This window comes from Caretta caretta, chromosome 4 (genome assembly GCF_965140235.1).
Source record: "Caretta caretta isolate rCarCar2 chromosome 4, rCarCar1.hap1, whole genome shotgun sequence".
NCBI lineage: Eukaryota > Metazoa > Chordata > Testudines > Cheloniidae > Caretta > Caretta caretta.
In genome coordinates this window covers 153125543-153137622 of record NC_134209.1, presented here as the reverse complement: position 1 = coordinate 153137622, position 12080 = coordinate 153125543, and the positions used below count along the sequence as shown (strand labels likewise).

General features: G+C 46.9%; 1 protein-coding gene across 11 annotated transcripts in view; it reads left to right on the top strand.

Annotated features, from left to right (window-relative positions):
* DCTN1 (dynactin subunit 1) overlaps positions 1-12080 on the top strand; it is a 138612-nt gene that overhangs the window by 14495 nt on the left and 112037 nt on the right. For 7 of the 11 annotated variants that reach the window (XM_048846491.2, XM_048846490.2, XM_048846486.2 and 4 more), the window contains exon 1: positions 5587-5852. The exons of 3 other annotated variants lie outside the window; for them this stretch is intronic. In XM_048846491.2, coding sequence (XP_048702448.2) covers positions 5820-5852 — 33 coding nt within the window. In that variant the 5' untranslated portion in view covers positions 5587-5819. Of the gene's footprint in view, positions 1-5586; positions 5853-12080 lie in introns of those variants that run through there. One more of the 11 variants, XM_048846492.2, reaches the window with a different exon arrangement.

The window sequence follows — 12080 nt, the reverse complement described above, 5'->3', positions numbered from 1 at the left end:
GATTGACAGACGACCATTTGAGCAACTGGCTTCTTAATTGGATGATGCTGCAACTCCTCAACAAAGTTGGGGGCTGGCTCCATGGGGAAATTAAAAAAGCAAAACAAAACAGCAGGATTTAACCTTATATTTTAAATTTTGCTTGAAGGAAGTGTGATGAGTGTGTGTGTATATTTGAGCATTGGCCTGCTAAACCCAGGGTTGTGAGTTCAGTCCTTGAGGGGGCCATTTAGGGATCTGAGGCAAAAAAAAATTGGGGATTAGTCCCCCTTTGAGCAGGGGGTTGGACTAGATGACCTCCTGAGGTCCCTTCCAACCCTGATATTCTATGATTCTATATTTGTATTTTCTTCTTTCAGGTCTAAATCCAAAGATAGTGCTCCAACTATTCCTCCCTACAGTTGACCTTGTTAATAGAGAAGTGTCTTCCTGATGTTCAGACTGAGTTTTCCCTTTGCATAATTGGATCTCATTACGTCTAGGAATCTAGGCATAAGAGACTCAAATTTATGGAGGTTAGAGAGAGAATCATAGAATATCAGGGTTGGAAGGGACCTCAGGAGGTCATCTAGTCCAACCCCTTGCTCAAAGCAGGACCAATCCCCAATTAAATCATCCCAGCCAGGGCTTTGTCAAGCCTGACCTTAGAAACTTCTAAGGAAGGAGATTCCACCACCTCCCTAGGTAACGCATTCCAGTGTTTCACCACCCTCCTAGTGAAAAAGTTTTTCCTAATATCCAACCTAAACCTCCCCCACTGCAACTTGAGACCATTACTCCTTGTCCTGTCCTCTTCTACCACTGAGAATAGTCTAGAACCATCCTCTCTGGAACCACCTCTCAGGTAGTTGAAAGCAGCTATCAAATCCCCCCTCATTCTTCTCTTCCGCAGACTAAACAATCCCAGTTCCCTCAGCCTCTCCTCATAAGTCATGTGTTCCAGACCCCTAATCATTTTTGTTGCCCTTTGCTGGACTCTCTCCAGTTTTTCCACATCCTTCTTGTCGTGTGGGGCCCAAAACTGGACACAGTACTCCAGATGAGGCCTCACCAATGTCGAATAGAGGGGGACGATCACGTCTCTCGATCTGCTGGCTATGCCCCTACTTATACATCCCAAAATGCCATTGGCCTTCTTGGCAACAAGGGCACACTGCAGACTCATCTCCAGCTTCTCGTCCACTGTCACCCCTAGGTCCTTTTCCGCAGAACTGCTGCCTAGCCATTCGGTCCCTAGTCTGTAGCTGTGCATTGGATTCTTCCGTCCTAAGTGCAGGACCCTGCACTTATCCTTATTGAACCTCATCAGATTTTATTGGCCCAATCCTCCAATTTGTCTAGGTCCCTCTGTATCCTATCCCTCCCCTCCAGCGTATCTACCACTCCTCCCAGTTTAGTATCATCCGCAAATTTGCTGAGAGTGCAATCCACACCATCCTCCAGATCATTTATGAAGATATTGAACAAAACCGGCCCCAGGTCCGACCTCTGGGGCACTCCACTTGACACCGGCTGCCAACTAGACATGGAGCCATTGATCACTACCCGTTGAGCCCGACAATCTAGCCAACTTTCTACCCACCTTATAGTGCATTCATCCCGCCCATACTTCTTTAACTTGCTGACAGAAGATTAGGCCTCATCTAGTTCTCGCTCAGTGGCCAGCACAGGATTGTTCACTATCGTACACTTTCTAATTTTTTGCTCAGTCTGGCTTTAAGTGTGCTGAGTGACCTAAGAACAGCTATACTGGGTCAGACCAAAGGTCCGTCTAGCCCAGTATTTTGTCTTCTGACAGTGGCTAATGCCAGGTGCCCCAGAGGGAGTGAACAGACCAGCTCTCCTCCTCCTGGAATGTGATTCTACAGTCGGAGCCATTCACTTTCAAGATCGTTTTCCTGATATTTAGCCTAAATGTTATCTTTCTGGATTTTTGTCCCATCCTTTGTAGTTCTGCCCTGTCATACAGCTCTAGATAATTCCTTTTTCTGCTTGGGGTTTACACCCTCAAATATTTGCACACTCTGACCTTCACTTAGTAGTTGTTGTTCAGCCAGACTGCTCTGCCCATATTTAATTCTTCCTCATAGATCCAGCCCGCTAGCCAGCCATTGTTCGTTGCTCTTCTCTGAATTCTGAGGCCCAAAGGGGTTAAGCTGAGGCCATGCAGTAACATCTGTACAGAGCCAGGAATTCGAACCTGGGTCTCCTGACTTAGTCCTGTGCTTTAGCCGCAAGGCCATCCTTGTTCTTAAATTAACATCTTTGTGAATCAGCCTAATTCCTGTGGCAGCTCACTGACTTCCCCACCCAGCTCTGTAGTCTGGGCCGCTCGTTTACCATTACTCTTTGTTACTAGTCTTTGGATCCATTATCAGACTTTGTGACAATACTTATGCTCCGGGCAATTTTGTTAAGCTACCCAGATAATTCAGCAGTTACAGAATCCTCTGCACGGTGGTGGGGATTACACACTACAGAATCATGCCAGCCATTTTCCTCCCAAGATGGGCAAATTCATTGCCCCTCGCGTCCTGGCGGAGCAGGGACCTGATGCCCCCCTGGTGTGCAGCACGCTACCTTCTAGCATTTCCTGTCCATTGCTGTGGACGCGGGCGGTGCTCCAGAGAGCGAAGAGGAGCTTCTCAGTTCAGTGTTCGATGTGGAGGCAGAGAAAGGGATTAGCCCTGGGAAGGGAGCCCTGTGTGCTGAGGAAAAGAAACTCCTTACAGGGATGTGAGGAGAGGTAATACTTTAACTTGAGATCCTATTCCCCATTCACAATACTGGAACCTGCCCCCAACGTCTGTCTGTCAAACATGGTGCTGGATGTTTTAAGTTCCTGTACTTCAAAACCCGTATCCCGCCCTCAAGCCCTGTAGTAATAATATTTACCCTTCTTTAGCACCTTCTGCTTGAGGATTGCCAAGTGCTTTATAGGTATTAATATAGCCTCACCAGAGTCCTGTGAGAGTGATTATCTTTAGCCTAGTGCAGCAGTTTTCAACCTTTTTTCATTTGTGGACCCCTAAAAAATTTCAAATGGAGGTGCGAACCCCTTTGGAAATCTAGACATAGTCTGTGGACCCCAGGTTGAAAACCACTGTTCTGTGGTAACGACAACCTTTCGCAGACCCACTAGAGATTTTGTGGACACCCCCGTCCCCCTCCAAGTGTCTGCAGACCACAGGTTGAAAACCACTGTCCTAGTTAACAGGGATCTGAGACATGCAGAGGTGAAGGGATAGCTCAATGGGTTGAGCACTGGTCTGCTAAACCAAGGGTTTTGAGTTCAATCCTTGAGGGGGCCATTTAGGGATCGGGGGCAAAAATTGGCGATTGGTCCTGCTTTGAGCAGGGGGTTGGATTAGATGACCTCCTGAGGTCCCTTCCAACCTGAGATTCTATGATTGGGGTTGGTCCTGCTTTGAGCAGGGGGTGGGACTAGGTGACCTCCTGAGGTCCCTTCTGACCCTGGTATTCTATGATTCTATGAAGTGACAAGACCAAGGGGAGAGAGCAAATCTGTGGCTGAGTGGGAACACAGCACTCTGGTATTCCCCATTCTCAGCCCTTGCCACAAAGTAATCCTTCTCAATCTTTGTACCCTCTGAAAGCCTTCTTGAAAGGGCTATAGATGTTCGCCGTATTATAGCATGTATAAAAACCAAATGCTCTCAGGAAACGCAAAACGTAAGGTTCCATTAGTAACAATGGCTGAGCTGCAGTGCGTTTACAGAATATTCTCGATTCTGTTCTCTGCGTACAATAGCTTAACACGGTGTGTGCAGTGTGGCAGAATTGGTATCTGAGTCCTACTTTTTGTAGTTACTGACTTTTCTATGTTCAGATTTGCGGTGTTACTGTTGCACTAATTTAGGTATTCCCAGCTAATGTCCCTGAGAGAGAGAGGTTTTTTTAAAGGGGCAAAGGCAGTTGGAGGGAGAGAAAATAAGAATTCAAGTTATAGCATTATGGGAGTTATAAAGCTGGTTAGAAAACTAAACATCTAATAGAAATTTATGTATTATGTTTAAAAGTTTTTTTAATTGTAGTTTTTTTACAACTTGTTCAAATAGTGCCTTCGACATCTAACCACCTGCAAAATGTAATCTTTTCAGCCATTTTTGAGCTAGGCACCTGCAAAAGTGATTAGTTTAAAATAGGAAAAATGCTTTCTCTCTCTCCACTAATGTAACTCAAACTTTCACAAACCCCAGAAGACAACTCCCCCTTTGGACTTGTGACCAAGCATGGAACCTTTCAGCCCAAATGAAAACTTCTCAGTAAATGAAAAATGGGAGGGTTAAAGTGAGAGCTATTTGCAAACTTAACTTCAGATTTTGTGGCAGATAATCTTCTTTACATGCTGTACAAGAGGTGGAGAGTATGCTTGTAAAATTTGCAGGTGAAACAAGCTGAGAGGGTGGCTAGCACTTTGGAGGACAGGATTACAATTCAAGACAACCTTGACAAATTGGAGAACTGGGCTGAAATCAACGAGATGAAATTCAGTAAAGATAAGTGCAAAGTACTACACTTGGGAAGAACAATCAAATGTACAAATACAAAATAGGGAATAACTGTGTAGGCAGTAGTACTGCTGAAAAGGATCTGGAGGTTGTAGTGGATCCCGGTAGGGAGCGGACAGGGGACAAGGAGCAGGGGGGTTGGATGGGTCGGAGGTTCTGAGGGGGGCAGTCAGTGGGTGTGAAATGGGAGGGGGCAGATAGGGGGGTGGGAGCCAGGCTGTTCGGGGAGGCACAGCCTTCCCTACCCGGCCCTCCATACAGTTCCGGAACTCTGATGTGGCCCTCAGGCCAAAAAGTTTGCCCACCGTTGGGGTGGGGGTAAGAACTGGAAGATGATCACTAGTGCAGCTGTGATGTCCTGAAATAATGAAGAAAAGCAGAGTGGAACACACTGGGAACCCCAGCTTTGCCAAAACCTGGTGTCAGGCATGTCCCCTCCTCCCCAGCCCCCCATGCTGTTTCACAGGCAGCAATTAATGCTGTAGGCAGCCCTGAAGAGAGCGGCTGATGACTTTAATTAGACATCTATTCAGATCAGCCATAGGAAGAGCAATTATTGATTTAAAAATGCCCCATGATTAACTGTTTGGTCTCCATACCTGTGCTTCTGTCCCACCTAGGTTGCAGCATGGCTGTTTTTTAAGAATGTTGTTAAGTCCTGCAGTAAAGTGTAATAATAACTCTGGCTGGGAAGGGAGGAGCAGAAAAGAACAACTGAAAATACCTGTTTTTGAGTAAAATTCACTGCAACTCTGGGTATTTATCATCCGCTCCACGCAAGCAGGAATGCGGATGGCCCTGTCTAGTGAGGAGAATGCAGGGACACTGCATATCCATCGCTTCCCTCCAAAGCAGGACGAGGCTGTGTTCCATGTAGATGCTTTTGGTGTTGGTCTGGAGAAGCTCATTGGTGTCATTTCATGGCTTTTGTGTCTCCAGTGCCCCAGCCCAGGCAGCTTGCCTTCTCTTTTCCAGTTTCAAATAGGAAACTGTTTAGCATTAGGACCCAGTGGGCTGGCAAAATCTGTGGCAAGAGTCTGGAGCAGCAGTAGCGCAAAGTGAGTCTCCGTCAGCTGGGCTGGGTTTCTGTATGTCCATGTATTCAGGAACCCTCTAACAGAAAAGGGTTTTTTCCTCTGTGTGGCCAGACAGAGCGTGGGTTGGGGTGCGGGTATGGTTGAATCAACTGGAACATAACAGCCAAATCCTTCCTGAATTACTACTAGCCATGAACTGAGACCATCATTTAAAAAAAAAAAAAAATCATTAAAATAGAGCAACGGCAGCATGGCCCAGAGCAAGAGACACACGTACAGTCGGGTAAGTTGGGGGGGGCGGGGGGGTTATTTACAAACTACTTGGATCTAGTATATGTCTTATACCGACAATATATCTGAATGTTATTGGTGCAATGAAGAATATAGATATTTACTGTGAAATAGAGATTGTTTACTATGCTTTTCCCATTTTCTGAATTGTGCGTCTGGCTATTAGCAATATCTCACTCGTTAATACATATCGGGTGGGGGAGGAAAGTGTAGATAAATAGCCTGAATTATACTGTTAGTCGTTTCCTTTTGATTTAAATTAGTCTCTATTTCTTGTGAGTTATTGCTGATAATGTAATGAGGTGTCAGCTGAGCCTCCAGCTATGACAGAATTTTTCTGGGGCTTTTCAGCACAAAGATTCTAGGTTGTCGTGCCTCCTCCCCCCCCGGGCCTTCTTTGTTTTTTCCATCTGATTGTTTTCCAACTTGCACTGTGAGGTGCTGAAATGATTTTCAGATATTTGGAAGCCCAAGGTTTTCCATATTGCCATTAAACTTGGGCTGTGAAGTCGGCAACAGAACTTAAAATGAGCAATAGCCTTACAATGAGGCCTTTCTTTGGAGTTTTTCTTTGCCGTTTTTGTTCTCTCTCGAATCTAGTGGTATTCTGTCTGAGTCTCTAGGTGTTGGAGAGGCTGGGTTAGTGCATTTCCAGGCTTCTCTATTACTTGGTGCTTGCCAACTTGGCAAAGAGCTCGATAACTCTAGGTTGATCACAAACACTATCGGGCCATGTTTTGGCCATGTCTTCCTTCATCTTTGCAAATCCTGAGAAGAGAGAGACCTTTCTTCTCACCTCAGGTTATGCTGAACTCATTTCAAACCTCTTTTAGGAAAAAGCACTGAAAGAATGCAGTGTGCAACTGCACTGGCTTCCCAGTAAAGAGCATTGTTAGGGTAGTAGACAACACACCAAGGAATCACTGGTGGATTTTTGTGTTTGAGTGTATATGGTCAAAATGACTTGGTTGCTTTTGTTTCTTTGCTGTTACCCCTGGTTAGCTAGATGATGGAAGTAGCAGAGGCCATGGTGCATAGCAACTGCCATCCGGAAGGACTAAAGATGGTCACTTAGGGAATATGTCTGAAAAGTTACTTAAAGTGCTTCAGAAATGGTGAAAGAATGTGGTTTGTGTGTAGAAGCCCTCTTTTAAACTAGGTCTCCTATGATTGTCCTCTGCTCTTGACAGCCAAGCCTTGGAGTATGTGCTGCTCGCTAGCTTCCTGGAGTTTGGATTTTCTAAGATGTTCCGTCCCTGATCCATGGGCTGGCTCTGAGGCTTTCCCACTAGTATTCTGTTAGCTGTGTTTAATTCCATTCAATGGCTAAGGCCAGGTGGGATTTGTTTGGGTTTGTTAGTCTCTAAGGTGCTACAAGTACTCCTGTTCTTTTTGGGTTTGAAGTTAGTCAACATTAACTATGTTTTACTCAAACTACATGTTGAGACTCCAGTGTCAAGAGAACCAAATTTGTTAGCGCCCCTCTAGAGAGAGCTGGTTGGTTGTAGTACTTTACTTGTCTTGGGAGTAATACGACACCTAATATATTAACAGGTTGATTATCCGAAAGACTCTGGATCAACTCTGTTGGCAACGCTAGAAACACCCAAACCATTTGCCTGGCACACCAAAGTAACCATACATGCCCTGTAGGATTCCCACTCTCTCTCCTCGGGGCTGAGGTTAGTGGGTTCAGCTTAGTATTTTTCCCATTTGCTGAGTTGACAAGTATTTGTGCCCTTTTCCCCTGCCCTTGCCCCACCATAATCTTCTAATCTCTTATTTGAAATTGCTCTGTTTGCTTTTAGGTGTCAAACCAGAGTAAGTCCAGCACTAGAGTGGTGCTCGCACAGTAGGAGCTTTGTCACAGCAATGCCTTGCTAGTTCATCTACAAGTCTAACAGCAACAGATCCAGGCTGCTTAAGATTCTGTTAGATGAGACAGCAGCCGCCCGCATTGTGTCACTGGATGATGGGTCTGTTATTAATCCTTGAGTAATCGCCTTTGATGAGGACCGAATATGGCAGCACCAGATATTATATATTCAGTAATAACTAGCCTTAGCGCAAACGAAGACTAGAATTATTTCTAAGTCTCCCCTTTTTCAAGTCCTCTTTAGCTACCTCTTAAATTTGAGGCTAAGAGGATTTTAACTTGCGGTCATGAATCTCTTCCTGGGAGACTTCCAGAGAAGTGCTGCTGTGTTCAAGGTTTGCCCCCAAACTTTTGATCTATATTTTGAGTGACAGATTAAGGGTGCAATTAGTCACATATGCATGTAGGGAGGTATCACTGTGCGCTCACATAATGACATGATCCTGGCTTCAAAACGTAACACGCATATTTGGGGGGTTATGTGCCCTGGTGAAACAAAGCTCTAAAATTGTTGTGTGCAGGCAGCGCACATTAGTGACCCAAATATTTGTGCTTAAATCATAAGTGCGTTGAAATATATTCCATTTTTGGTATTTTTTAAACCTGTGTGTGTGAGAGAGAGAGAGAGAGAGAACTGACCTGGGGAGGATCTGAATAGTTTTTCTGGGTGTGAAAAGCGCTCTGTCCTATCCACAGTTGCCTGAGACATCCAGTCTCCCTACAGCACCCAAGATTTGAGGCACAGTAGGGTGAAGACTCCTCTAGGGCGAAGGAGTTCTGCAGGAATGCTGCACCTGGGAGGCTTTGAGCTAACCTGATGGTTCTGAAGCTTGGTGGGGACGGAGCCATGGGTTTCCATAACCGCGCAGTTTCCATAGCATTGTCTCGTTTTAGAATGGCCTACTAGCTTACGTGCCTCTTTGGCCACTGCTGTACATTGAGCTGATATTTATGATAGAGCTGTCCACAGTGATGTCTCGATATATTTCCTGAGGGGTTCTAACTAATTTAGAATCCATCAGTGCGCATGACTGATTTAAATTATTCCTTCCAGTGCTCCTCACCTTGGATTAGTCTGTGAATTCAATTGGTCTTTATAATGTTCAGTTACTTGCTTTTGTTAGATCTTCCTAGAATTCCTCACAATCCTTTGTTGCCTTGACTTTGTAATTGGCAAATGTAACCACTTTGCTCTACATCCCACCTTCCTGACTACCACCAGACCTATACCAGACATTCCCAGCGATGCTTGGCACTATTGTTAGCCTGTCATAGACATTTAACTTACCAAAGGCCAGTCCTTCATTGTTCTAAAGTCTATAGAGCTATTACAATGGATACTTCAGTCTGCTTGCAGCTTGTCAGTCACTGGCAGAAGGGGAATGCCCTGCCTCTGAAGTTCCTCCAGTTTGGTGTGCCCCCTGCTCCCCCACTCTTCCCTGCTGCAGGGATACTCCAGTCTTTATTTCACGCTTCTGACTGACCGTTCAGCCCTGTAACGGTCTGTCCAATTCCCAGCTGCATCCCAGGGCTGTGTTTGCCCTTTGGGATTTGTCCCTGAGTTCTGCTTCCCCTGTTTGCAGCGCCTGGTTCCCTGCAGACTTCAGGGAGCGCTCAGGTGAGAAAAGCCAGAGGCTGAAGGATAAGTGGGGAACAAGAGACAGGTCCTTGGAGAGTCTCAAGGTGGTTGACCACCCTCTCCCCTAGGCAGGAAAGGAGACACACAGTATTGGAAAAGAACTGTCTGTGAGGCTGGTGCCCCCATCTCGGTATGGGGGGTTAAACCAGAGGGGCAGCATGCCAGATGGAAAATTACACTGAGCCCCTATGGCTTGCACCAACAGATGGCAGAGCTCAGCTGCCTCCTCCCTCTCTGCCTCCCATTGGGCCACGGGTAGAGAGCACTGGCCACCTTGCGCCAGAGGTGAGTAAGGGTCAGCTCCCGCCGTCGACTGCCGTCTCTGTAACAGGGCTCCCTGCTGATAGCCCAGGCACCCCATGGAAAAACAGACCCAGCTGGCTCACCTAGCACTTATGCAGTAGAGAGGGGCAGAGCTTCTGGGAAGTCCATTCTTGAATCCCACCTTCCTTGAGAGACCCAGAAAGGGGCCCATGTTGGGGAGGGAAAAGAATAAGCCCAGCCTCTTTGTAAACAGGGTGATCACTGAGAGCTCAGCGACCTGAGCCCAGATTATCCCCTCACTTTTCCATTGCGGGTTCATAGGGACAAACTCACAAGGGGGAAGTAAAATCAGTGCTTGTTTCTCCTTCTAATCTCCATGGAGTGCAGTATGGCGGGTCAGTGCAGAAAGACCAGGTGATAGACGTGCTGATTAGTGTGTGTGTGTCGTGCTCACACCTGTGCCCATATGTAGAGGGAATTCTTCCACCTTAGGAGAGGGGAGCCAGCAGTCCAAATCAGAGTTAGGGGATTATATAATAGATATACTATATTCTATTAAAAATAACAAAAGAGCGGCTGGACACTTTCCATTTAGAATTCTGGGTACTGTGAAGCTATGCTGAGAGAGTCTGCAGTCACCTTGGACAAGTGATAGCTGTGCATCCCTTCTGGTGTTCCCTTAGAAGTTGTAATAGACAGAGGGGATTTTCCTGTCATACCTAGAAGACTGGAGAGTATTGGGCTGCCATCCCCAGCTGCCGCTGTGGGTTGCCACACCCTAACGTCTGGGCTGTTGTTCCCAGCAGCTGTTTCAGGTTTCTGTGGGTCACCAGCACTTCCTTTCCCCCTAGAAGCTGGCTATGGGGTGAAGAAGGGGGCAGCAGCCTAGTTATAGAAGAACAAGCCCTTGGCCCACCCGTTACCTCTTTCTAGCCCCTGGCCTCCATTTCATAAAGGCAGACGCTTTCTCGGTGTGCATCTGTCCAAATCCAACCTGGAGTCAGTGCCCCAGGTGAATGTGGCTATCTTCCCTGGTAGCAAGGACTCTGTTTCCAGCATGGGCAATTTTTTACCTGCAAGTGGCCTCCTCACAGGCCACCAAGTCCAGGCCACCTAAGCCCCCTCCTTTGGGCATAGATGTGCTTCTGGTCCTGGAAATCAGACACTCAAGCAAATCAGTTCCTAGCTTTCTTACAGATACAGTGGGGAGTTCTATGGTAAGCTGAGGCTATTCAGAGTCCTCAGAAAAGTGAACTTGCCATCCTAGCTCCTGCCCGGTGCTATAGAAAGGAATACAGATCGTACGGCAAGCGGAAGCCGTCCCTGAACTACAACAGGAGAAAATACCTCTTTGAACGGCAGCTCAAAAAGCGCAGGTTGCTGCGGCAAGGTCAGCAGCTGCCCTCAGTTACTTCAGAGCTCTGACTCTGAACCAGCCCTGCCTGGAGGTAGACACAGATCGCAGCCAGGCTCTCTTATTTTGGGAGTAAATTGCTCCCTGCAGCTTTGGTTAAAGTGAGGTCCCTGGAGAGTAGCCAGAGGCAGTAATCTGTAGTACTGTGCAAGAATCGCAGGAACAGCTTTGTCCCATTACCGTTCTTAAGAAACCCCTGGAAATTCCAGGGAATGAATGAAATCGTGCATTACCTATTTCTGATCAGCTGAGTTTTGAAGTTGGGAGCTTTCTCAGATGAGACCAGTATTCAGGCAGCAATTCAGATGTTTTGGAAGGGCCGGGGAGAGAAGGCAAATTCTGATTCAGGACCCACTTCTCTTGTAGGGACTTTGGGTCTCCCTCGGCAAGGGAGTCTCCCCTCTCCCCAGTACCTTGGGCTGGTACCGCAAAGAGGCAAGTTGTCAGGGGACTCCTCTGTGCTCCACTGTACAGGAACAGATGTCCTGGGCATCAGGTTACAACACCGTTGGCCCAGCCACCCCTCTATCTGGAGCCCAAATTGCGTTGCGATCCCATGCGCCTGGTCACAACATCATTCACTGAAACTTGGCCTTGCTGCCCAGCTGTGGAGGGGGTGAGGTGGCCTGGTCAAATGGAGAGGCGTTGTAAGCACGCAGCTGGAGCGATGTTCTGGACCGATGCTCTGGACCGCTCTGGCAGCAGCCGTACTGATTTAGTACAGGAACGCTGCTTAAAAGTGGTTGGGCTTGGCCCCCCAGGCTCCGCAGCCTATGGAACTATGAGCAAGTGCAAAAGCCTTGGTGTCTGTCTCATCTTCTCCCCTCTCCCCAGCTGGTGCTACTGCTCTTGTACGTGTAATTCAGACAAGTAGTCCTCACTCCTGCCCCCGAGGTAAATCCCTAATTATCACAGTATGCTCCTTCAGAGCACTGACATTCATAGTGCAGAGAAGTTAAGTCTTCTACACTGAGATCTGCTAGGTGGCCACATGACCATCAATGCCTAAATTCACCCCGACTTTACA